The sequence below is a fragment of the Dermochelys coriacea genome, chromosome 4 (assembly GCF_009764565.3).
Source record: "Dermochelys coriacea isolate rDerCor1 chromosome 4, rDerCor1.pri.v4, whole genome shotgun sequence".
Classification (NCBI taxonomy): Eukaryota; Metazoa; Chordata; order Testudines; family Dermochelyidae; genus Dermochelys; species Dermochelys coriacea.
Genome location: NC_050071.1, coordinates 62,224,629 through 62,251,508, shown reverse-complemented (window position 1 = coordinate 62,251,508; position 26,880 = coordinate 62,224,629). Strand labels below are relative to the sequence as shown.

Below are 26,880 nucleotides of genomic sequence, written 5' to 3'. Positions count from 1 at the left end.
CCTATTGGGCAAGGCACTATACAAACATAACAAACAAGACAGTCCTTGCCCCTAAGAGCGTACAATCTTGTTTACAGAAGCAATGCGCTTTTCAAAGCATGGGTTCTGAACCAGTGGTGACTAGAAAGGAAAACACTTTGATCCTACAACTAACACATACAATTCCCCAGAATGGAATCTGTGGATTGTAAGAACATAAGTGCTTGAAAAATAGCAGCCTGTTGTTATTGAATAACCTGTGCCTCTTACATTTAGTCCCTGAGGGTAACTGGGGCTTCTCCTTGAACGAAACAACTGGGGCTCATCTCAGGCAGCATTCCAACATTATCCAGAATCACATGTTAGTTTTATTACTCCAGTGTTACTGGAAGCATGACTTTATGTCTCTCCTTACCTTTCTCCAGATCCTAACACTGCCCTGGCTGCAAAGGACATAATGTGGGCGAGTGGGAAATTGGTACTAAAAGTGGGAGGAGCAGAAGTTTCAGTGCAAATTCTGGGAATCCAGGACAAAGGGACTGAGTTGTTCTTCCACCACTGTTCCACCCCTACACATTGCATCATGGTGCCCGCCCCCAGATTCAGCCAGCTCCCTTAAACCGCTGCTGTGAAGTGCAGGAGAGTCAGGGCAGATTTCAGCAGCCCGTGCAGCTGAATCTCTCAGTCACTGACTCTGCACACACTCAAGCTGGGAGCACACTTTGGTATAGACACAATGGTGCTCAAGTTACACAGCTGGACTACTGTGCATCTCCTTTCCTTACTCTTTTCAACTTGCATGGCAGTAAGTGAAATTGTACAAACGGACCATTACTATGCCCCAAAAATACCATAAGGAGAAAAATAACTAAAAAATAATGTTGTTTTCTCCCTTTCAGTATATTGCTACCAGAGAAAACTGCTGCATCTTAGATGAACGATTTGTAAGTAGATTTGTGGTTCCTTTCTTCTAAATTAAGGAGCTGAATAAAATATTGTTCCACGTATAATTAACAATCATTATTATTTTGTTTTAACATGCATTATTATTGTCAATATCTACTGTTATTAAATGTAATATTATGCTTTACGGGCACTCTTAATAACAGCATTCATTGTTCTAAAATGTACTGTAAATTCCATTAATAATTCCATGTATTATTCTAAAGTATACTATTATCAATAACATATGTTGTTATTTTTAATATTTAATAACAATATGCATTATCAGGACTGTCTCTACAGATTCTGCTTCTGCAGGCAAAGTAGCAAATGCCCAGTCCTACCTGTCCACAGTTACCTACATAAATCCTTATTGAATGTTGGGCTGCCCTTAATATTTTCCTGCCCTAAGTGACCATCTCTTTTGTCTCACTGTAGAACCTGGATTGGGCCTTTATTAATTATTTATTACTATTATTGTTATGTTTAATTATTCTTTTCCCTTTAGGGTAACTATTGCCCAACTACATGCGGCATTGCAGACTTCTTGAATAAATACCACCCTGATGTTGATAAGCAGCTGCAGGTCCTTGAAAATCTCTTGCAGCAGATCACTAACTCTTCTGTTGTAACAGAACAGTTGATCCGCCAAATCCGAATCCTCAGCCCCCCAGAGAAACAGACTCAGCCAAGTGAGAACATAAAGACAATTACAAAACTGAGAAAAATATGCATTAATTTGGTTTTCTTACTTTTACATCTAATTGCATTAATATATTATACCTGTTCTACAGATGTGATCGATGGTTTTACTCAAAAAACCAGGAAAATAATTGATGAAATTATCAGATATGAAAACACTATTGTGGAACATGAAAATACTATACAGTAGGTATTTCCCACTTTTGATATTGTCTAACTATGCAGATCTGTTCCTTTATTTTATTTTACCAGCTGCAATTTAAGTTTTTTCACAGCACTTCATTTCTGCATATAAAGACCATTTTGGGGTCTTTTCACTCAGAACTGCAGAATTAGGATCTGATCTTGCATTTCTTGAATACCCACGTCTCCCACTGAAATACAAGATCTGGCTGTAAGAACATGGGAAAGTTTGGCGGTTCTTTTTTTTTCAATCAGTATTTTTATTTAAGTAATTGTTCAAAATTTTTCTATTCATTATTCTTAGACTTCAGAGATTTTAGTAACATGAAACTGTAACATGGATCTAACCAAAGACTTGTTTAGCTAGCTGATACTTTTTTATTGGTTTTGTTGAATACACATCATGAACACCAATTTCTACTCTCTGTTTTATTGGAGCGAATCCAGAATAACTATTAAACTCAAAGGTGTTCATCTTAAGTCTATACTGTTCTATCTATTTGAAAACATATTTAACTTATCTAAATTTTAATAATGAATAATTATTTATAAATTGTAATTGTACTATTTAACTTTAAATGCCAAAGTCACTCCTGTGATAACATTATGCCAGGAATCACTCATAATTGGTTAATATACAGTAAATCTGAGTTTTAGATATTTAGAATTAATGTAACTATATTTTATCTTAAATGCCTTTGCCTCACCTGGTCTGAGAGCATTTTTTATTTAACCACTGATGACAGATTTTAATTTTCATATTAGATTTAGGTTTATATTGTTTTTAATTAATATACTTTATATAATATTAGAATGAATTTATCTCAAATGTATTTACTCTTTTAAAAACAGAAATATGCAATAGTTAATTTTCATAATATGTAGGGCTATGGATGCAGACTCCTGTTATTTTTTCATGGTATTTCAAGTTCTCATGATTTTATGAACTCCCAGTTTTATGAAGGTTTCAAGAGTCCTCCAAACCTTCATAAAATCAGGTTTCTATTGTATTTTCTTGTACCTTACTATATACTTTACCTCCAGAATTCAGACCTGCAATTCTCACAAAAGAAAAATTCCCATAGAGCTTTGTCCATGCACTGACTGCAGGAATGGGCTTTATGAGGGTAACGAGATACTGGTCCAAGTAAAACATGTACAAGTTAAGCATGTGCTTCAGTGCTTTCCTGAATCAGACAATGGGCCTGCTCACAATTAAGTATGCATGTAAACACTTTGTTGTATTAGTGTCAGAGTGCTCAGTACATTGGTGGACTCAGAAGGCAAAAGACATTCAAATAACAGGGAGGTAGTGAAGGGATAAGATCTGGAATGGTCACGTAAATACAATTTCAGCTCTGGATACTTGTAATAAACATTGCATCAAAGCCAACATTCTAGAAAACGTATATATACATGGAAGCCCTAATAGGCATTTACAAAGGGCTGGAATGTGGCTGGCCCTTATGCAACAGCATAGTGAAAATGAGAGCGCAGAGGGAGACTACCCACCTTGTACAGCCTTCCTATAGGCTACCCAGAACAGTAGTATTTGCTCTCAGGAGAGTGCAAAAGATGCTGCCAAGTTGCTCCCAGTCAAAAGGAACTTGCAATAAAGGGGGCAGATAGAGAAGAGAAGTAGGCAGATTCTTAGCTCCACTTTTCTGTGCACCAGCCAGGCACTGACTGTAGCAAATTATTGTCCTCCTAGTGCAAATGGTTAGTTCTGGAAAGCAAAATGCCCAAATGCTTGTATGGGGATGGGGCAGCTCTGCACTCCCCCTAGTGTAGGACTGTGGCTAAATACCACACTGTAGCCAAAATGATTTACAATGTCTCATTAAATAAAAGCGGCAACGAGTCCTATGGCACTTTATAGACTAACAGATGTATTGGAGCATAAGCTTTCGTGGGTGAATACCCACTTTGTTGGATGCATGTAGTGGAAATTTCCAGAGGCAGGTACAATTGCTTGCATATTTATACCTGCCTCTGGAAATTTCTACTACATGCATCCGACAAAGTGGGTATTCACCCACGAAAGCTTATGCTCCAATACGTCTGTTAGTCTATAAGGTGCCACAGGACTCTGCTGCTTTTACAGATCCAGTCTAACACGGCTACCCCCGATCATTAAATAAAGCAACACATTTTAGATTATTACATTAGATATGTAAGGCATATTTCAGGGAAATATGTATTGTTCTCATTAAGAAAAACTGGCAAAACAGGTCGTTTTTATCTCTAGGCATCTGACAGATATGTTGATATTAAACACGAACAAGATTTCACTACTAAAACAGAAGACTAATCAGCTTGCGTCACAATGTCAGGAGCCATGCAGAGACACAGTCCAAATACTGGAAACAACTGGAAGAGGTACATGAAATGCTTATTGTGTGGCTTAGATTAATTCTTAAGTGTTATCTGTCGACAATATAGTGGTGAGGGCCATCTGAATACTTAAATGGGTGGTCCTGCAAAACGTCATTACGGGAGTTATTCTTAATCACATGATCCACTGATTTCTCTAAGAATTAGCCATGGGAATAAGGGACTCAGCATCATGACCAATATAATGAATACTTTTCCATATTTACATTTTGTTACTGCTATTTTTATGGTTGTTTATTTGGTGGCCAGTGCTTCATTTAACAGAAATACTAGATAGGTGTTCTGCATGTAGGAAGTTGTGGAACAAATCTTATTTTCTCAATTGGTCATGATTAGCCAAGATTTGACTTTCTCAGTAAACCCTATCTTTATTGTAGACCATAGACCAGGCAAGTGCTTTTTGGAGTTATAAGAACAGAAAGGATACTGTATTATAATATTTCTGCTCAGCCACACAGAGATAATTAATCGAATACATTAGACCTAAAAATGCCCTTTTTATGACTGCAGAAGCAAATAAAACTATTGTATTTTACATTAAAGTTATGCTACCTAGATATTTACTAATAGCAAAATCCTGCTCATCTTTATACAAGTACCATTAACTTCAATAGGACTTCCTGTGTGATGAAGATCTAGCCTACAGAGATAACTTTGCCATAGTAATTATTATATGTATTGTGTATGTTGCACTGTACTAGAAAATGATCAGATACTTTTAAAACCATGTTTAAAACAAGGTAAGACTGTAGCCAAAATACAAACAATGGTGTTTGTTTATTGCAGATTGTCAAGACATTGCACATAAAGGTGCCAGACACAGTGGTCTTTACTTCATCAAACCTCTAAGAGCTAAGCAGCAGTTCCTAGTCTATTGTGAGATTGACACATTTGGCAATGGATGGACAGTGTTCCAGAGAGTATGTAATGTGTAAATTCAGGTCATGATAATTCTGATTATATAACAGTATTTCATTTACATGGGCACATTGCTTTAGTTGACTTTCTTTCTTTCTTTCTTTGCTACCAGAGACTTGATGGGAGTGTGGACTTCAAGAAAAACTGGGTTCAGTACAAAGAAGGATTTGGACACCTGTCACCAGATGACCAGACAGAGTACTGGCTGGGAAATGAAAAGATTCATTTAATAACCACTCAGTCTACTATTCCATATGCCTTAAGGATAGAACTGGAAGATTGGGAGAATAAAAGAAGGTATTTAACTAATGAGCTTTCTAAAAAAGTCATCTTAAAATACATACCTGTCATGTGTACTGATTCTTTTGGTACACTTGCAGATATCTGTCTCTACTACCAGATATCAGACACCTGTCTCCACTACCAGATCAGTTTGTACAACTTTCAGAAGAATGGATGATGCAGAATCATTAACCTATTTGTTTCAAACAACCTTCTCTATCGGTTTATAAAACCATAAATATATTTGCAGTTGAATTTTCTCTCACTACCTGCAACTTTGTGACCAAAAAGGAAGCAGTATATGCTCATGAAAGCTCCATGTTGGTGTCTTCTTTGGAAAATATAATTTACTCTGTAGACTGCTGGAAATCAGATGAGATTCCATTCAGAACCTGTTGTTGTCATACTTCGCTATTCCATAGAAAGAGATAGGTGTTGAGTGGTACAAGCCATTTTCTCCTTCCAGGAGCAATTTGCTCTCACCATCCCCATTTCATGCCAGCATGGACAATTGTAGACTGTGATTATCTATCTAACTCAGACCTCCTGAAAGCCATCACAAAGCACTACTCTAAGGCCACTGAGACGACCCACTTTACCTGTCTTTGACTACCTAAAATGGGGGGGGGTACAGAAGGCTTCATTATGATACATTAAAGTGACATATTATAATCTGGCAAGGAAATATCTAATTAGATATTAGATATGTCTTCTAATTAGACATAGAGTGACACAGAAACTGACTCTAAAATGCTGTCATTTATAGTCTAATTGTGTATGTTTTTGGAATCCATTGTACACAAATTCACCATTATTTTTTAACAGTATTGCAGACTATGCTGTGTTCAAAGTGGGACCTGAAGCAGACAAGTACCGACTGACCTATGCCTATTTTGTTGCTGGCGGTGAAGCTGGGGATGCCTTTGATGGTTTTGATTTTGGAGATGATCCCAGTGACAAATTTTTTACATCCCATAATGGCATGCAGTTCAGCACCTATGATAGTGACAATGATAAATTTGATGGCAATTGTGCTGAACAGGATGGAGCAGGATGGTGGATGAATAGATGTCATGCTGGTAACCTCAATGGAAAATATTATACAGGTAATACATGCTTTGGGTACCTACTTCATATAAAAAATAACTGCATGGCTTTACAACAAATTCTAGTGATGGAGAAAAACACTGTGTAGATTTTAGCTGTTTATTTATTTTTGGCCATCCCATTCCTTACACTTCACAGCTGATCTTTGCTGCTGAGCAACACAAATCGATACTCTACCTGCCCTTATTTGTTACTCCAGGTAGCTTCTGCTGAGCCTGGGGGGAAGCATTGTATGCAAGAGCTAAAGCACAGGTGCTGTCTTCCACTGCTGCTAGAGGCAAAGACAAGAAGTTTCTCCCATTTGCTTTGTGGTTACAAAAGTATTGTCTCCAGCAGCAGAGTCCCAATCATAATCCCGTTGCAGGACAGGCAAAAAAAACCCAAGGCAAGGCGGAAAGATAAGGGAAAAAAGGGTGAGAAATCGGGAATTCAGGAGAGAAACAGACCTGATAGTACAGAAGTTTGTACGAATGGAGAAGAGGAGAGGGAATCTGCAATAGCAGTGTGTTTGGGATATATACATGATGATATGATGTAGTATAAAAAGTTTATCAGTATAAATTTGGGATGGCTACATTACTCATAAATCATGTAGCCATGAAGGACTTATGGAGGACATGTCTATCAAGTACCAATAAAAATTTTATTCCACACCATGCCATCATGGATGCATGGTTGATCTTGAGATTTCAGACTTTAAACCTGTCACTCATGCAGGACTGAATATTGGCTGTCTGTACCTAAGACCAGTGTAATTTGAGGGGAAATCTACATTTGGAGAGGAGAAGGAAACATTTTTCTGGCAGGCTGACATTTTTTTACAATGACAGCAGTTTGAAGCTGCTCAGAGATTTGGAATGTTAGAATAAATCCTGGGGGAGATAGATTAGTAGATAGAGCCAGTCAATGGTGCACGATAAGTATAATTTATAAGTATAATTTAGCACAGGGATTTCATTACTACAGACACGCATGTGCATATAAATTATTTTACAAACAATTATATATTCTGCTGCAATTTATATTTTAGGTGGCACTTACTCAGCAAAAGAGGTTGGTCCATCCAGATACGACAATGGGATTATCTGGGCAACCTGGCGTTCTCGGTGGTATTCCATGAAGAAAACTACGATGAAAATCATCCCATTCAACAGACTTTCAATAGGAGAAGGACAGCAGCACAACTTAGGTGGCTCCAAACAGGTTGGATCAGATGGCTGAGGCGATATTTAGAAAGATAACAGACAGCAGTTATAGTTCAAACAATAATATATTTATAGCTCCTCTCAGCATTCCAGTATAGCCTATAGAAGTTATCACTGTGCAGCATTTTCTCAGAAAACCGTTTTTACTTTTATGTTAGTATATTTGTACAATTGTTATTTCAACTGACTGACAAATAAAGGGATATGGTCTTGTCATCAGAAATGACTCTTTGCCTTTTATATTTTGAGCAATGTCCTTTTTGAAATTCAACTAGTATAAATATGCATGACCACCATAAACATACCATCGTAACCATGCATAGTTCATCCTTTGGCAGAGGATATTACAATACTTTCTTTTTTCCTCTGTTGTAGGTTGGAGACATTTAAAGAGACAGTTTAACAAAGATTTATCTGGACAGGAAAACAAAATCTTTTACCTCTGGGACACTGACTTCATCTAAACTTCTTCAGTTCAGCACTGGCTGTTAATTGATGCCCACTATTAAAACAAAATCATTCAATGCCCAAGCCTTTTTGTGTGAGTAAGTTACTGTGTCTGCTCTGTGTGGGGTTATTTTTCTGTATGCACTTTCAATAAAATTTGATTAAAAAGAATACATAAAACTTGTCATTAATGATCCAGTAGCAAGCAAACAAATCGAAACAAACATTACAGAAGTTGTTGTAAAAATCTGTTCCAGTTCACCCATCCCAAGTTTATACACCGGTACTTTCCTATTATTCATTTAGAGGCAAGCCACATGCAAACCATTAACTGTTTTTGTCTCATTGTTATGGATTCCACATTTGCTGCCTTAACACATTTTTAACTCCTCGGGTACCTGTCAGAGGCAGGTACAGCCCACCCAGGAAATGGTTACACATGGCGTTTCTGATCCCATGAGTCATTGTTATTACTGTCCATGCCTTATTTGGTGACAGATTGCTGTAAAGCATGATGCCATCTCCCTTCTCCCTGAGTCAAGCCCGTTTTTCCTCGTTGTTTTTAATGAGATTTTTTGTAATGGTAAATTGTAGTTTGAGGAGTATCTTTCTTAAATTCCCTCATATCGAACAGGGTATTTGTGTGGCCTAGTGGATAGCACAGTGAACTGGGACTTGCATTGCATTCTGGCTCTGTCAAAGGTCTGCTGGGTGACCTTTCACAATTCTCTTTATCCCTCTGTGCCTCAGTTTCTTATCTGTGAAATGGGGATAATGATACTGATATCCTTTGTAAAGCACTTGGAGATCTGTGGATGAAAAGTGCTATATAAGAGCTAATTATTATTATATTTTGGACATGGGAGTAGAGTTTGTCTCATTCTGCCCGTGGTCACATTGATTCCACAGACAGTCTCCTCTGGGTTTAGATGGGGCTTTGTGTCTCCTGACTTGCATCTCTAGTTTCTGGTTACAAATCTGTATTTGGTGAGAGTCTGCCTTAGTTATGTACATTTCACCGTGATGAGGTAGGCTGATAGTGGATTGGTTTGAAGCAGTCCAGCTTGATGCTCTTCATCATAGAATCATAGAAATATCAGGGTTGGAAGGGACCTCAGGAGGTCATCTAGTCCAACCCCCTGCTCAAAGCAGGACAAATCCCCAACTTCTTTTTGAAGTACTTCTCCCTGTGACTTTTATAGTGGTGTTTTAAGTGCTGGTCTAGCATTTTGAGCATCTTTCAGTTTTGGTTGTAGGGCTATCCAGAAATTATGTAACACATTTGTAGTGATTTTCAAGACCCATCCATCCCTTGTAATGCTTTGTAAAACTGCAAAGACTATATCTTAACGCAGACTCACAAAGGAGCCTAATGAAGATTGCACAGGCAATCTGAATGGTGGTTTTTCTTAATTAGTGAGTGCTTTGTCCTGCAGTCTTAGAGATCTTTGCACATAGTTTTTTTTATGTGCCATTTTATATATATGCCTCTGTCTTGTAGTCTCTTTGAGCCTAATCCAGACCACACTGAAGACACTGGGAGACTTTCCATGGACCTCAATGGGTTTTGGATCAGATTCCTTTTAGGGTTTTCTTTTCCTGCCTTTAACCATTTTGCTTTTCTCTATGCCTTTTCTAGTGTTGTTATAACATTTTTGAAATAGAGGAAACAAAACTGAAGCAGATTCAAAGTGAGAGTGCGCCATCAATCATAATATTGCTGAAGTTAGAAGCTAAGGTCCAGATTTTTAATGGTATTTAGGCATTGCTGTGCTCAGCCTTGCAATGCCTAATTGATTTCACAGCCTAAATCTCATTTTCAGAAGGTGTTTAGGATCCAAAATCCCATCTATAGTTTGTGGGATTTACATCCCTAAGTGCCTATATTCCTTTTGAAAATACGAATTAGGGTCCTTCATCAATTAGATGTTGCAACACAGAACACCACAATGCCTAAATACCTATAAAAATCTGGACCTAAAGAGTCTATTTGTGAGACTGATTTAATCTGATACCATGTTTATACATGAGGAGCCTTACATACTCTTTTCTGATGTAATCTGCCAACACAATCATAGACTGATCTGAAATTTATGAGAATGTAGTTTAGGGATCATTTTACACATCCACTGCTGAAGCTAGAAGAGAATATTGAATCATATTACTATTATCTACAGATTAGACTTCAATAAAAAATTTTGCCAAATGTAGCCTTAGGAGACATCTACCGTAACTCCTCACTTAAAGTTGTCCCGGTTAACGTTGTTTTGTTGTTACCTTGCTGATCAATTAGGGAACATGCTTGTTTAAGGTTGTGCAGTGCTCCACTCTTACATTGTTTGGCTGCCTGCTTTCTCCACAGCTGGCAGCCTCCCTATGCCGCCCCCCCCAGCGCCTCCCACCCTCTAGCAAACCCCGCGGATCAGCACCTTCCCCCCTCCTCTTGCCCGTGGCAATCAGCTGGCTTGCGGCGTTTTGAAGGAAGGGAGGAGGAGTGAGGATTTGGTGCGCAGGCTCCCCTTGCCTCCCCTGCCTCCCAAATGCAGCAAGCCAGCTGATTGCCCCGGGCAGGAGGGAGGGGGAGGGGGAAGCAGCAGGGGGAGGACTCGGTGCGCCTCCCCCCTCCCTCCCCTGCCTCCTGCCCACAGCAATCAGCTGGCTTGCTGCATTTAGAAGGGAGGGAGGAGGAGCCTGCGTGCCAAGTCCTTGCTCCTCCCCCCTCCCTTCAAAACACTGCAAGCCAGCTGATTGCCACAGGCAGGAGGCGGGGAGGGGGGAGGCGTGCAGTTTCCTTTTGTCTGGCAAAAAAAAATTTCCCTGGAACCTAACCCCGCCCCATTTACATTAATTCTTATGGGGAATTGGATTCGCTGAACATGGTTTCACTTAAAGTCACATTTTTCAGGAACATAACTACAAAGTTAAGTGAGGAGTTACTGTATTTTCAAAGCAGAAAAAGACAAGGTCCCTGTCCCCATGAACTTAAAAATAATAAATCAAACAGAAAGCAGAAAGACAACAGTGGAAGGGGGAAGATGTTGGAGGGTTCACCTCCCCACCCCCGCCAGGACACCCTCTTGTGGCCAACCATTGCAAAATAGGCAAGTCCTGCCTCAGTTTCCCCTTCATCTTTCCTCCTCCTAGGAATGATTGAGTTGCACAATTTTTTCACCAAGGATCAGCTTGATGGTCATCTTACTCACCCAGGCAAGGAGTGTTCTCCTTCTTGGAGTCCAAAATAAGGCCTGCTTCCAGGCATAATTTATTAGAAATATTTCAACCTTCAAGTTCTCAAAGTAAGACAATTCTCCAAACCCACAAAGTAAAGCAGGTTAAAATGCAGCAGCCATTCAGCCCCGCACTCCAGGGTCACCATCTCCAGGATGCCCACCCAACTGTCAACAATCTCTCTTGTCCAATTCATGTGTCACTGTTTTAGGGACTCCAAAACTCCAGCAATTCTCCATTCTTCTTGCCGCTCTTCTCCCTCAACTCACATCTTCTGGTCCCTGCAGTGTTCCAGTCCTGATTTCCCTTTGCCTGTGAGTCCTACCCCTGCTCATTCAAACTTCCTTCCAGAATCAACCCTCTTGTTCCTGGGCTCAGCCTGCCTCTCTGAGCTAGTTCTTCCCTTTTACTTAGGGGCCTTTTACTCTGCAGGGTTTCTCCATTCTGGTCAGTTCTTCCTGATAGTTTTCATCTGCAGCACTCTCCCAACAGCTCTCAGCAATTCTCTCTCAGTCTCATGACCCGCTCTCCTGGCAACTCTCACTGGCCCCCTACTGTTCCTTTCTGTTCCCCTTTCTCAACTGGTTCCTGGGTCCTTGGTAGTCCCCTCAGACTAGGTGTTCCCTGACTATCTCACCTGGGGCCCTGATTCAGTGGGTGTGCTCAGACCACACCTGCTGGATTGTATCTCTACTGGATCAGGCCCCTCCAAGAGTGAGCAGGTCAGTAATTTTTGTGGCCGGGTGTGTGCCCCAGAATACTCAGTAGCCCCATAGTTAGGGCACCTAAGTTCCATTGGGACTGGTGGCTTGAACCCTGTCCCTTCCCTCTGCATTTCACTCCTGTCTAGCTTTGGCAACTCCCTGCTCAGCTTGCTGGCTTCTGAGAATCTGTTTGTTAGATGCCCAGCACTCCTCATGTGTTGTATAGGCTGTCCGGATCCCTAACTCAGGGCTGAGAATTCTACCAGGGAGCAGAGTTAGCATCACAACACCAAAGTCCCCTTGTGTGAATCTAGCCCTTTGTTGACAGTCATAGGAGCAGCATGAAATGGGGCATGAAGTTAAGAATGGAAGAAGGAGATAAAGATTCAGTTCAACTCCCTTTATTTCACTAGGAGTTGAATTGACCCCTGGGGGAACAATAAACAGGAGGAGAAGCAGGAGCATAAGAAGTGAGAGGGTGAGAAGGGGAACATGAAAGGACTGCTGGATCAGTTAGAAGCAGCTATTACGAATTAAATTTGTTGCACGCAGTTAGCAGTAAGTTTTAAAATGCTGCTACAGAATGGCACACAGATACAGATACAATGGTCCAGCTTCAGTGTGGTGGGGATGTTTCTGAATGCTAGTGTGATGCAATTTTAAAAACACAAGAGAAAGTTTTATTCACTTTCTAAACTGCATAGTCCCACATCTGCACATGCTAGATTTTGTTATTTTGGTGACACTTTTTGTTCCAAAAAAGAAACGCTGTCAAGTATTTGGCAGGCAGTATAATATTTACTTCTTTTCCCCATCCTTAAAAATTCTACCTTTTGTTTTGAAATAGCTATCATCATCATCATCATCTTTGTTTTATATTCCAGTGGCACCCAGAACCACAGCTAGAAAGACATGATTCTTATATAGAAGAGTTCACAGAATAAGGTCTCATTCCGGCAAAGACACATGCATATGCTCTGCTCTTAAGTTATTATGGCAGCTAATAATGTTCTGTCTCTTAACTGAAAGAAACAGGTCATTGCCAAAGATGAGTGGAAAACAAAAATGGAATATACGTAAGTGAAGGAGAAACTCTCCTACTATTTAAGGACAAATGCAAATCTGTTATCCAATCTGGGCCCCATTCTTTAATCCAGTAGGAAAGTTTATAAACACCACAAGCACAGTATTTCACCAGCAGAGTTTATAAACTCTGCTAGTGTGTTGGACTTACAGTTAAAATATGCTCAGGTCTCTGCCCAATATACAACTTCATATGAACTGATGAACCATCGTTATTAATTCTGTAGCAATCTCCACATGGACTGGATCTTAATAACTTTTCCAGGAGTCCTATGTGATTTATAAACTCTATAAGATTCCAAAGCCCTAAGAAGCAAAATATAAAAAAGGTGAACTAGTAAAAGCATACATTCTAAATGAATATATTTTCTTTTGTGTGACAGCCAAAGCACATTTAATAAGACAACAGAGCCTTCATAGACCAACACCTACTGAATAAACAGACATGTTGAAAGACATTTTTGTGCCACCAGGTTATTTGTTAAATGGGTTTCCTTGGTATTATTACACATATTTATATGATTGCAATAGTCACCATATCATGCACTACAGGGATTTTAAATGGGATGTATTAATTCTAAAAATATTTCTCCTAAGCTAAAGCTCCCACTTCATTCAAAATATGAAACTATGCACTAATAATAACTACATTGCCATTAAATCAGTGATATTAAATAAAACTGAACCAATCCCTTTTTCCCTAGCAGAAAAAATGACTTCAGAGCACCTAACCCTATCTCATAATATAGGACTGTTTTTATATTTTCTGTTCTTCATACTTTCCTTTAGAAATGTCTGGATCTTAAAGTGTATGGTCTACATAAAAGTGGGTGTCATTAGGAGACAGCTTTATCCTCTGTATTTGTTCCCAGCCAGTCAGAGGTACCAAGCTGCTGTACAATTGCTGTTTATAAATCAATGTTTATTTCAAAGGAATAAAGTGGAAAACATGAGACACGGGATACTTGCTCAGGGAAGATTTGGTCAGCCATATACTGTATCTTGTATCTAGTAGTATCGGTTGAAAACAATGGGAAAAGTTTCATACCCAACTTCTACTTTTTCTTTTCTTTTCTTTTCTTTTCTTTTCTTTTCTTTTCTTTTCTTTTCTTAATTTAAATTATATTTTAGTAGCCAGATAAAATAAAGCATGGGAATATATGTATTCCATACTAAGTAAATACAGTTTAATTATAAAAATATGTAAACAGCTCACTTTTACAACTAGGGTCCGCTCTTCAGTCCTTATTTGATGTCAGTGGGAATTTTGTCTGAGTAAAGAGCACAGGATGAGACTGACCCAGAATTATGAAAATGGCAGAGTTGAGCATGGGACTTCCATAAAAACATCTTTCAGTAATTAGTTACATCAATGACCATATATATCCTGAATTAACATCTGACTATGATCTTGCTTCCTTTACTGTAGTAAGTAGCCCCATTTATTTGAAGTCCACAGAAGGTAATCATGAAGAATTAGTAGGGCAAGCAAAAGTGGATGGGAACCTGGGAGGCAGTGACCATGAGATGGTCGAGTTCAGGATCCTGATACAAGGAAGGAAGGAGAGCAGCAGAATACGAACCCTGGACTTCAGAAAAGCAGACTTTGACAACCTCAGGGAACTGATGGGCAGGATCCCCTGGGAGAATAACATGAGGGGGAAAGGAGTCCAGGAGAGCTGGCTGTATTTTAAAGAATCCTTATTGAGGTTACAGGACAAACCATCCCGATGTGTAGAAAGAATAGTAAATATGGCAGGCGACCAGCTTGGCTTAACAGTGAAATCCTTGCTGATCTTAAACACAAAAAAGAAGCTTACAAGAAGTGGAAGATTGGTCAAATGACCAGGGAAGAATGTAAAAATATTGCTCGGGCATGCAGGAGTGAAATCAGGAAGGCCAAATCACACCTGGAGGTGCAGCTAGCAAGAGATGTTAAGAGTAACAAGAAGGGTTTCTTCAGGTATGTTAGCAACAAGAAGAAAGCCAAGAAAAGTGTGGACCCCTTACTGAATGAGGGAGGCAACCTACTGACAGAGGCTGTGAAAAACCTAATGTACTCAATGCTTTTTTTGCCTCTGTCTTCACGAACAAGGTCAGCTCCCAGACTTCTGCACTGGGCAGCACAGCATGGGAGGAGGTGACCAGCCCTCTGTAAAGAAAGAAGTGATTCGGGACTATTTAGAAAAGCTGGACAAGCACAAATCCATGGGGGTGGATACACTGCATCCGAAAGTGCTAAAGGAGTTGGTGGATGTGATTGCAGAGCTACTGGCTATTATCTTTGAAAACTCATGGCGATCAGGGGAGGTCCCAGATGCCTGGAAAAAGGCTAATGTAGTACCCATCTTTAAAAAAGGGAAGAAAGAGGATCCTGGGAACTAAGGGCCAGTCAGCCTCACCTCAGTCCCTGGAAAAATCATGGAGCAGGTCCTCAAGAAATCAATTCTGAAGCACTTAGAGGAGAGGAAAGTGATCAGGAACAGTCAACATGGATTCACCAAGGCCAAGTCATGCCTGACTAATCTAATTGCCTTCTATGATGAGCTAACTGGCTCTGTGGATGAGGGGAAAGCAGTGGACATGTTGTTCCTTGACTTTAGCAAAGCTTTTGACACGGTCTCCCACAGTATTCTTGCCACTAAGTTAAAGAAGTATGAGCTGGATGAATGGACTATAAGGTGGATAAAAAGCTGGCTAGATTGTCGGGCTCAATGGGTTTTGATCAATGTCTCCATATCTAGTTGGCAGCCGGTATCAAGTGGAGTGCCCCAAGGGTTGGTCCTCGAGCTGATTTTCTTCAATATCTTCATTAATGATCTGGAGGATGGTGTGGATTGCACCCTCAGCAAGTTTGCAGATGACACTAAACTGGGAGGAGAGGTAGATACGCTGGAAGATAGGGATAGGATACAGAGGGCCCTAGACAAATTAGAGGATTGGGTCAAAAGAAATCTGATGAGGTTCAACAAGGACAAGTGCAGAGTCCTGCACTTAGGACGGAAGAATCCCATGCACCGCTACAGACTAGGGACCGAATGGCTAGGCAGCAGTTCTGCAGAAAAGGACCTAGGGGTTACAGTGGATGAGAAGCTGGATATGAGTCAACAGTGTGCCGTTGTTGCCAAGAAGGCCAATGGCATTTTAGGATGTATAAGTAGGGGCATTGCCAGCAGATCGAGGGACGTGATCATTCCCCTCTATTCGACATTGGTGAGGCCTCATCTGGAGTACTGTGTCCAGTTTTGAGCCCCACACTACAAGAAGGATGTGGAAAAATTGGAAAATGTCCTGCGGAGGGCAACAAAAATGATTAGGGGACTGGAACACATGACTTATGAGGAGAGGCTGAGGGAACTGGGATTGTTTAGTCTGCGGAAGAGAAGAATGAGGGGGGATTTGATAGCTGCTTTCAACTACCTGAAAGGGGGTTCCAAAGAGGATGGATCTAGACTGTTCTCAGTGGTAGCGGATGACAGAATGAGGAGTAATGTTCTCAAGTTGCAGTGGGGGAGGTTTAGGTTGGATATTAGGAAAATCTTTTTCACTAGGAGGGTGGTGAAACACTGGAATGTGTTACCTAGGGTGGTGGTGGAATCTCCTTCGTTAGAAGTCTTTAAGGTCAGGCTTGACAAAGCCCTGGCTGGGATGATTTAGTTGGGGATTGGTCCTGCTTTGAGCAGGGGGTTGGACTAGATGACCTCCTGAGGTCCCTTTCAACCCTGATATTCTATAATTCTATGATTCTATGCAATTAGGGACAAATTTATAATTTTATGATTGCTTAATTATGCTATTTAAATACCAGATTTGCAGCATGAATATCTTCCAGTGGTTACTGTTGGCTATTTTACATACACCTTATTCCAAAATTTAGTTACCAGAAACTAAGCTGTAGACAATTTCTTTCCTGGAATATGGATTCTACACCTCCCAGCCCCCTGCCCCCAGGCTGGCATTGCACAAACTTATCTAGAGCAAACAAACTCAGGAGCTTGTGCAAGAGGCCTCAGGTATCCAACTGGGGGTGTGCTGCATGCAACTCTTCAAACAGAAGAAAACATAATGATTAATCTAAGCAGTTCAGGAAGGTTTAAAATGAAGCAAAAAGCAAGTGGAAGGTATCCTTTCTGTCAGAGTCCTCCTCAACCTGCCACCGAAGATGATACTGCTGAGGATCTTGTGCACATGGCTGTGCCTCAGCATAGTCTGGGTATGATTTCACTTTATTTGACTCTTTTGATATTTTGGCTTTCTCTTTTGAAAAAAGGGCATTTTATTGAATGAATATTCAGGTAACAAACTAAAACAAATACTATTTGGTTATGACATAGCTTGAAAAATACACAGACACACGCACGCAAACCTACCCTAACCACTTGATTACTGGCCCTTCCCTCTTGAGTCTCTTCTGCATTTTACTGCCCATCTGGTTCCTCAAGAAGCACTGGAGATGAATTTTGCTGAAAGTATCTGGCAAAGCAAAGAAGATAAATGACCAATAATCAGTGGATTCAGAGGTGAGGCTGTAAGTCCTTAATCTATTCCACTGCACTTAGGTACAGAAGTCTTCAAGATGGGGGATTTTAGATGTTATTAGCCAAATTCTATTCTCAGTTGCATCCCTGGATCCCAGTTGCCTTCAGTGGGATTCTCTGAGTGTACATGAGACAGAATTTGGTCGCATCTTTGCCGTAGTACATAGGCACAGAATAAGAACATTGCCATTGATGTCAGAGGCAGCATTATCAGGCTGAAGGGGAGCTAAGGAGTAATATCTTTTTCAATAAGAAGAGTGGTAGCCTTAACTCCCAGCTATACTAATTTAACCCTATTGTTGGGTATTTTAAGATTCAGCCTATAATACTTGGTAAATTATTATATACACATTTCCTTATTATTCTTTTTGAAAGAAATGAAGAAGTCAGAGTGTGCGGGGGTGATCTGATCGAAGAGAAAGGTTCAATTTGGAGCTATTACAATCTACCATGTATTTGTGTGTAAAGTCAATTTTTAAAAGCCCATGAAACATATTTAGGAACTTAATTTTTTTTCTCATTAGATTAAAGATATGCATGGGCCAGATCCTCAGCTGGTGTAAATCAGCAGTAGTCTGTTGATTCCACCAACTTTACCCCAATTAACACTAGCTGAGGAGCTGGCTCTGGAAGCTAAGATCTTCCTCATCTCTGAGCTAATTTTTATTCTATTTTGATAATTTTTAATGTGGTCAAAGGAGCCCAGTGACACCTGATACCTCCCAAAGGCATCTGTACCGTCTGTTAGAGAAATAGAAATATTGCTGTGACCACTTTCCTGAACAAAGATTAGTATGCATGGTCAAAAATCCTTATGACATTTTGATTTAGAATTAGTTGGTGAACAAGGACTTTTTCCTCTTTCAGGATTAAACAAAATCTTGGTATGTTTATTTCCTCCCTCAAACACTGTATTATTATTATTATTTTCCTGTGCTTTTAAAGCTATGCCTTCCATTAAAGAGTTATAAACTTGTAGTTAACATATGATTTTGTCCCCTTGTAATTAAAAACCACCAGATATAATAAAGAGAAATCACCACATTGCTTTTCTATGCCCAGTTGTAGTCTGAAGTGTAGACTGAAAATAGAGGTTTATTTTAGAAACACTCAGGGGCTTAACTAAAAGATTATCAATTCAGTTTAAAGCAGCTGTTTTTATGTAAACATGTAATATTAAATGCATGCTTAATCATTCTGTTATTAAAAATATCTTAAGCATCATCCAATACCATGGTTATCTGCTTTAACTAGATTAGAAGGAGAATCTTATTTGGACAAAACAAAACAATTTCATGCAGGAAATTTATGGAATCGATTACTTACACTAACTGATTATATTTTTCCACATGCTTATTTCTGCCACAGCCTAACTGTTTCATAGAATGTTCAGTTACTTTAGTTTTATTACTTCATTGTACTGCTGTCTGTGAAACTAATCTCATGTTTGCTTTTTCCCCTTGTCTGTATGGCAGGCAACAAATGAAGAAAGCACATTTTTGAAGGAGGGAGGAGGTGTGCGTGGCCCTAGGGTGATGGAACATGGAAGCCAATCTGACTGCAAACAGGAAAAGAGCTGGCCTTTCTGTGCAGATGATGACTGGGTAAGAAAAGAGGAGGGAAGGAGAAAGCTCAGCTAATCACTACTACTCAAATGGACCTTAGGTGCACTACACTTCCTTGGTGCCATGAACTTTTTCTAAAGATATCTTAGATCCGACACGGTATATCTGTAATGCATCAGTTGTCACAGCTATTTTACCTGATTTTCAGGAAAAACAGCTTCATGGGTCAGCAAAGTACTTGTAAGGGCATCAGAGTTGTGTTCATAGTTACAGTCCCACCACCACGCCACTAGAATCCACTATATCACCAATAGTTCATTCATTATTGGATCTTCAGAGCACCAGGATCCAGGCTCAGTGAGTGCTTCAGTGCTACCCTTTGCCATGTGCCAAGGGAATAGTGACACAGAGCCTCCCACTTCCAAGAATTTTGCATGGAGAGAGGGAAAAGGAGAAAAAGAGATAGAGCAGGGAGGGTGAGAAAATTACAGAGAAATTAAAAATGAGCCAGTGAAAGAGAGGGAGAAAGGAAAGGAAAAAAGAAATTGAAGTAAGTTTAGAGAAAGACAGAATCAGAAAAGTGCCTTAAAGAGAAAGAACAGAAAAGAGTGGGAAATTTTCAAGAGTATTGATACCCAAAGACTAAATGGGTGGTGGTGGGGAGGAATATTTACTGGCAGGAAAGAAATGTGGAAAGGAAGAACAAAAACAAGTTACTTTATAGAAAATCTGATGGAAAAATGTTCAGTAAAATATACACACTGTTTGATTGGCTGGATGTGTGTTTGTATAAGCACTCAATCATAAGGGGTCAGGTCCTACACCATCTGATGTCAATGGGAGTTTTGCCATTAACACCAATAAGAACATGAGCATCATGTATAGTTACTGTTGCTTTGAAAATAGTAATTTGCACTTCTCTGAGTCCTCTCAATCTTAATCCTCCTCTGGCCACTTGCCATTTGTACTTTGACGTGTTTCCAAATCTCCTTGGTTTTGTAGGAACATTTTGCTTTTCTTAGGCAAACTTCTCTTATAGAGGGACAGATTCTGCCACTTTTCCCCAGCTTGAATAATGAATTTAACCTCACAGCACCTCTGGGTTTTTTTGTCATTATCCCCATTTTACACATGGGGAACTGAGACTGAAGGCCTGATTACCCACTCCATCACAGCAATTTTACACAGTGATTTTGAGGAATTATACCATTGTAAACCCGATGTAACAGGATGAAGAATCAGCCCCACACTAATTTTTCCAGGGTCACAGAGGAAATCTGTAGCAAAGCTAGGGCCTGAAAGTAGGCCTTTTAAGTCCCAGTCCAGAGTCTTAACCACAAGACCATTTCTCGTCTGCTGAAAATAATTGAACTAATAGTGCAATGAGTAGACTATGTAAGATAAATGAGGGAATGAGGCAGAATCTGGCCCTGAGCTCATTAGTGGGTTTCCAGGCTTGTACAAAACTTGGTAGTCATAATATTAAAGAAATGTGTATCATTAAGATATTTATCTTTCATTTTTGCTCATTTTAGGGTCACAAGTGTCCTTCAGGCTGCAGGATGCAAGGGTTGATTGATGAAACTGATAAAGATTTTCATCACAGAATGCAAAGAATTAGGAACCTGTTGTTAGATAATGAAAACAAGTACAAAAAATCTAACTTGTTAACTGTGGAAACAATTAACTTCCTGAAAGGAAATCTGGCCAGTGCCCAGGGTAAGTATCAACATGCACAGTTCTAAAATATACACCAATGTTATGTTAACTTCTGCTAAAAGCAGCCAGTTGAAAGCAGGTTTACTTTGTCCTTCTTAAAAGATCCCCATGACTTAAAGATATTGGGCCTGACTCTTCCCTGGATTGCACCAGTTTTATGTTAGTGTAACTACATAGAAATGGAATAATACATCTTAAGGACCTATACTTTATGCCTTTCCAACAGTTAATGAGATTTTTGGGTGTGCAAGAAATGCTGGATCAGTCCCTAAATCTATATCTGAAAGAAATATTTCAAAAGCAGGCCTGAGGGGAGAGATAGCAGCTGTTGGCTATGGCAGGTGCAGAATTAGAACTACAGTAGTATTCTATAGTAATGATCTTCAAACACAGCAATTTACATGGGGCTGAATCCTGTAATCCCTTTGAAAGAGAAACTCTCATTGATTTTTTAAAAAATCACTTATTCTTTTACCATAGTTTTGAAACTATTGCTGCATCCCCATAGAAGAGAATGCTTAATTATTTTTGAAAACATGGATGTTTCCTTTTCAGAATTATACTTTTGCAAGAAAAATATTTGTGCAAAAACAAGACTATATTTGCATCTTGTATCTAATTTCACATATCTAAAATCTTCATGATTATAGTCCGTTTGTTTCAATCACATAAATTCCACACGTTTATTGCAATATTTTCTTTTTAAAAAATGGTAATTCTGTCCTTAAAAAGGAATCAAAATGTACTTGTTTTCTTTCCAGCACAGCTGGACTAATGTTTCCAAAACACACTAAGTTCCTTTCCTGCACTATTTTGCACAACCAATTAATATTTAATTAAAATAAATATACTACAATACTGCTTATTATCAAAAAGGCAGATCAAACATAATAACAACACTCTTAGCTAAAATAAAATCTTGTGCTAATTTCTACCTATCCAATATTATGATATACATATATATTTAAAATCCTAAATGGATCTTTTTCCATGTTAATTTGGATCCTTGTAAATGTATTGCTGATTTTTTATTTTTTTTTTTGTATCTGCTATTCTTGTGGGAGAAATCTCCCATACAGCTGACAAGGACATTTTTCTGTTCCAGAGAGTGACAGTAAATATGGGCAAGTTTCAGAAGACCTGAGAAGGAGACTTGTGACATTAAAGCAGAAAGTTCTTGTCCAAGTAAACAGGATTAAATCACTGCAAAACAGTATCCGAGATCAGGTTGTAGAGATGAAGCGCTTGGAGGTAGGTAACTGTCACATAACTTCTGTTATTTCCAAAGCACAGCTACAAAAAACAGGAACTATCAGTCCTTACATCCAGAGAAATTCTGCAACTGAAAAGAAAATGGACCAATAATCTCACAAGTTCTGTCTTCAAACCAAGCTTTGCCTATATAAGACAGATGTCCCCTCAGACTCTGACAGGTTTGGTTTCCGCTCAGTGAGGCTCAGATTCTCCCATGTGAGATTCAGATGCCCCTGTGGCCTCAGCAGGCTTGTTGGCTCCCTCTGAGTTATTGTCTGTGTAGTTTTTCCTCTTGTGTTACTGAGAGAGCTTCTGCCTACTGCCCTCTCTCAGGCAGGAAACAAGAATAGTTAGTGCTGTGTTTCCCTACAACTTGCACTGATTTGCCTCAGTGAGTGATACTTTTCCCTCTCAAGGAGGTGCACGCAGTGGCTGATGAAAGACTTGGGAGCAGCTAGGGTAGGAGGGAGCACCTATAAAGGTATCTAATCTCTCTTCTGGGCTCTCACAGCTGGAGTATAGCCCATCTATGTTTGTATTAAGAGCTTTGGCCTTTTGATTAGCTGGTTGCATTGATGACAACACAAGGTGGCTGTAAGGCAGCAGTAGGATAGGCTAAGGAGCAAAACCAAAATGATGGCCTGCCAAAAAATGTCCTGCTCACCAAGCAGTGCAAGCAACATCATTTTGAGCCCTGATCCAGAGGCTAATTCTTCTTTTCATCAGTCCCTCCTTTGAACCAGTTATTCCCATTCACCTTTATACATACCAGTAGAGTTAGGGCTTACCAAATTCACAGTCCATTTTGGTCAATTTCAGTCATAGGATTTTTAAAATTGGAAATTTCACGATTTCAGCTATTTAAATCTGAAATGTCATGGTGTTGTAATTGTAGGAGTCCTGATCCAAAAAGGATCTGTGGGGATGTCGCAAGGTTATTGTAGAGGGGATTGCGGTAATGCTACCATTTCTTCTGGGCTGCTGCTGGCAGCGGCTCTGCCTTCAGAGCTGGGCAGCTGGAGAGTGGCAGCTGCTGGCCGGGATCCCAGCTCTGAAGGAAGAGCTGCTGCCAGCAGCACGGCAGAAGTAAGGATGGCATGGTATGGTATTGCCATCTTTAATTCTGTGCTGCTGCCTTCAGCACTGGGCCCTCAGTTAGCAACTGCCACTCTCCAGCCGCCCATCTCTGAAGGCAGCAGCACAGAAGTAAGAGTGGCGTGGTTTGGTATTGCCACCCTTACTTCTGCACTGCTACTGGCACAGCCCAGCCAACAGCTGCTGCTCTCCAGCCACCCAGCTCTGAAGGCAGTGCAGAAGTAAGGGTGGCAATACCACGACCCCCTCTGCAAAACTCTTTTGGGTCAGAACCCCCAATCTGAGAAATGCTGGTCTCCCCATGAAATCTGTATATTATTGGTTAAAAGCACACAAAAGACCAGATTTCATGGCGGGAGACCAGATTTCATGGTCTGTGATGTGTTTTTCATGGCTGTGAATTTGGTAGGGCTCTAAGTATAGACATGTGATTTTTTGACAGGTATTGTAGGTTCCTCTTCTCTACTAAGGGCCCAGTTCTGCCACTCTGCCTTGCTCTGAGTAGAACCTTACTCCAGGAGACTCCTACAGAAATCAGTGGGACCATACTATTCAGTGTGAATAAGAATGGCAAAAATTGGGCCCTTGCAGGGATGATTCTAGGGCTCCAGTGTTCCTCTGATATTCTTGTTAACTGCTGGAATTAGCCTACCTGCTTGTCACCATGAAAGGTTTTCCTCCTTCCCCCCCCTGCTGTTGGTGATGGCTTATGTTAAGTGATCACTCTCCTTACAGTGTGTATGATAAACCCATTGTTTCATGTTCTCTGTGTGTGTGTATATAAATCTCTCCTCTGTTTTTTCCACCAAATGCATCCGATGAAGTGAGCTGTAGCTCACGAAAGCTTATGCTCTAATAAATTTGTTAGTCTCTAAGGTGCCACAAGTACTCCTTTTCTTTTTGCGAATACAGACTAACACGGCTGCTACTCTGAAACCTGTTATACATGCTGTAACCTTCAGTGGAGCTTTGGTGCTTCAGATTTAAAGACTGCAATTTGGAGTAGCCCAAGTTCAATTGTAGGCTGGAGCACAGATAGTTGAATGAGAGGCAGTGGGCTCTAGTGTAACCACCAGAGTTCTCACTCTGGTAAAAAGAGAGAGTTGTTTAGAAGAGTCAGGAATCACCATCTAAACAAATGTATTTCTCTCTATCTCTTGTAAAGGTGGACATTGATATTAAGATACGTGCATGCAAAGGATCCTGTGCTACAAGTTTCAATTACCAGGTGGACACAGAGAGCTATGAAAACATCCAGAAGCAGCTCACTCAGGCCAGTTCAATCAATCTGCAGTCTGAACTTGAAACTAGTTCCTTGAAGGTGCTGAAAATGAGGCCACTGAAGGACTCTACTGTTCCTGGGCATTATAAAACTCTGCATCTGCCAGAAACCCAAGAGCTCAACATTCTTGAGAATATTAAACAGGTTGTGATGACTCTAGAACGGCCAGAAGCAGAGGCAAAAGGCTCCTCAGTAGAGACCTCACATGTTTCAGTAGGATCAGGTGTAGGTGGAAGACCACAAGATGGCAAAATAGTGACTTCTGCTTATGAAAAGGAATCTGTTGGTTTGGGAGAAAGACCTAGCTCCTCTGTAATCCACCTTACATGTACCAAAACTATCACCAAAAAAATTATCACTGGTCCTGGTGGCCCTAGAGAAGAGATTGTTGAAACAATGACTTCACCTGATGGTTCTGACTGCTCCCATTTTCAAGATTTAGGGAGGGAAGACACAGTAGGACATGGGGGCACCTTGAATGTCAGAGTGACCTCTCAGGGTGAGAGAGGAGACTTGCCTGACTTTGATAGCTTACTCCCCAGCTTTGAAAAAATGTTTACCCCAGGATTTGGGTCCACTAGTAGCAAATTACATACCACCTACACAAGCACTAGTGGCACTGACCATGGAACTGGAAGTTTTAGTGGTACTGGACATTATAGCAGTGGTGGAACTGCTGCTCACACTACAAGTTTTGGAGGGTCGGAGAGTTTCACAGATCTAAGGGAGGGGGAAGAGGATGTCTTTGATCATCACTTTGACACATCTAGATTCCCTTCCAGCAAAGTTCAGAGTGGCAGTTCGACTCATTCCAAGACAATAGTTTCCAGCAGCAGTAGCAGCTCCACTAGTTTCAACAAGGGCGGCTCCACTTTTGAAACCAAATTGCTAAAGAGCCGAGCAGTGACTGAGGAGTTAGGTGGGTTGCAACACGATGAGAGTGGAGAGGATACCCCAGACTTTCGGGCACGCAGCTTGAGAACAGGAGGAGAGAAGCTTGGGACAAGCTACACTGGGACAGGTATCCATCCACATGACTGAAAATAGATCCTGCGGTAGCAGAGCCAGATTCAGTCCACAATCAAACTGACACACTGGTTACACTGCAATCCATTTAATTTGATTATACAATACAAGCAATGTGTCTGTTTGTTGCCATTTAGGATAGGTAGAGACAAAATTTTGTATCAATAATTGGCTGCTAAATGAATTGCACAGAGAATGTTATCTGCAATTTAAATTGCATGTAAACTCTATTTTTTAATGTTGCATGGCACATTTCCCAATGTAGACCAAAATATGGTTAGCAAATTCCCCTCAACATTATTACTGTTTGGATTTCCATGAGCCTATGTAAAGTTTTACTGATAACTTCTGTCAACCAGATCAACTTTTTTTTTTAGACTGTGATGATATCCGCCAGAAACACACTTCTGGTGCCAAAAATGGCATTTTCAGAATCAAGCCAGCAGGATCCGATAAAGTTTTTTCAGTTTATTGCGACCAAGAGACCACTTTGGGAGGATGGCTTTTGATCCAACAGAGATTGGATGGATCAGTGAATTTTAACCGGACCTGGCAAGACTACAAGAAAGGTTTCGGCAGCATGGATGACAAAGGGAAAGGAGAGTTCTGGCTGGGCAATGAAAACATCCACTTACTGACCCAGAAGGACACTGTCCTTCGAGTCGAATTAGAGGACTGGGCTGGCAATGAAGCTTATGCGGAATATAATATACTTGTAGGTTCTGAGTCAGAAGGCTATGTCCTCAGTGTCTCTGCTTATGAGGGGACAGCTGGGGATGCACTGATCATAGGCTCAGTGGAGGAAGGTAGTGAATACACAGCACATGATAAAATGAAATTCAGCACCTTTGACAGGGACAGCGACCAATGGGAGGAGAACTGTGCTGAAGTGTATGGAGGGGGATGGTGGTACAACAACTGTCAAGCTGCTAATCTCAATGGCATTTACTACCGAGGAGGCCAGTATGACCCAAGGAACAATGTTCCTTATGAGATTGAAAATGGAGTGGTCTGGATACCATTTAAAGCCTCGGACTATTCTCTCAAAGTTGTTAGAATGAAAATCAGGCCCATAGAAACCCAGTAGCAAACCACAGTAAGACAGGTTATTTTATTTTTGTTTAATATACCTCAGAATACATGGTGTGTCTTTACCCAATCAAACTGAAGGCAACTCAGACACATTTGTGCTTTAAAAAAAATAAACATTGTTTAATTGTAAAAGTA

At 40.2% G+C, this 26,880-nt stretch overlaps 2 protein-coding genes across 3 annotated transcripts; both read left to right on the top strand.

Annotated features, from left to right (window-relative positions):
- The first annotated feature begins 620 nt into the window (after positions 1-620).
- FGG (fibrinogen gamma chain) lies at positions 621-8,323 on the top strand. 2 transcript variants are annotated; one of them, XM_038398438.2, is made up of 10 exons: positions 621-784; positions 879-923; positions 1,430-1,613; positions 1,716-1,809; positions 4,055-4,185; positions 4,987-5,120; positions 5,231-5,415; positions 6,226-6,506; positions 7,538-7,710; positions 8,088-8,323. In XM_038398438.2, exons 1-10 carry the CDS (start codon positions 716-718, stop codon positions 8,100-8,102), a joined length of 1,311 nt encoding a protein of 436 aa, XP_038254366.1. In that variant the 5' UTR covers positions 621-715; the 3' UTR covers positions 8,103-8,323. The 2 variants fall into 2 exon arrangements, with proteins under 2 accessions (XP_038254366.1, XP_043369120.1); XM_043513185.1 differs by having other exon boundaries at positions 7,538-7,758.
- An 8,972-nt stretch (positions 8,324-17,295) lies between these two features.
- Positions 17,296-26,880, top strand: FGA (fibrinogen alpha chain). The gene is made up of 6 exons (XM_038399729.1): positions 17,296-17,387; positions 19,188-19,316; positions 20,813-20,996; positions 22,102-22,247; positions 24,511-25,648; positions 26,031-26,880. Exons 1-6 carry the CDS (start codon positions 17,337-17,339, stop codon positions 26,738-26,740), a joined length of 2,358 nt encoding a protein of 785 aa, XP_038255657.1. The 5' UTR covers positions 17,296-17,336; the 3' UTR covers positions 26,741-26,880.

Bases quoted from the DNA above. Each gene is read 5' to 3' on its own strand.
- FGG (XM_043513185.1), top strand. From the start codon at position 716: ATGGTGCTCAAGTTACACAGCTGGACTACTGTGCATCTCCTTTCCTTA. The intron at 1,810-4,054 runs GTAGGTATTTCC...TTTTATCTCTAG, and splicing joins GAACATGAAAATACTATACA to GCATCTGACAGATATGTTGA. The intron at 6,507-7,537 runs GTAATACATGCT...TTTATATTTTAG, and splicing joins CAATGGAAAATATTATACAG to GTGGCACTTACTCAGCAAAA.
- FGA (XM_038399729.1), top strand. From the start codon at position 17,337: ATGATACTGCTGAGGATCTTGTGCACATGGCTGTGCCTCAGCATAGTC. The intron at 19,317-20,812 runs GTAAGAAAAGAG...TGCTCATTTTAG, and splicing joins TCTGTGCAGATGATGACTGG to GGTCACAAGTGTCCTTCAGG. The intron at 20,997-22,101 runs GTAAGTATCAAC...TTTCTGTTCCAG, and splicing joins AAATCTGGCCAGTGCCCAGG to AGAGTGACAGTAAATATGGG.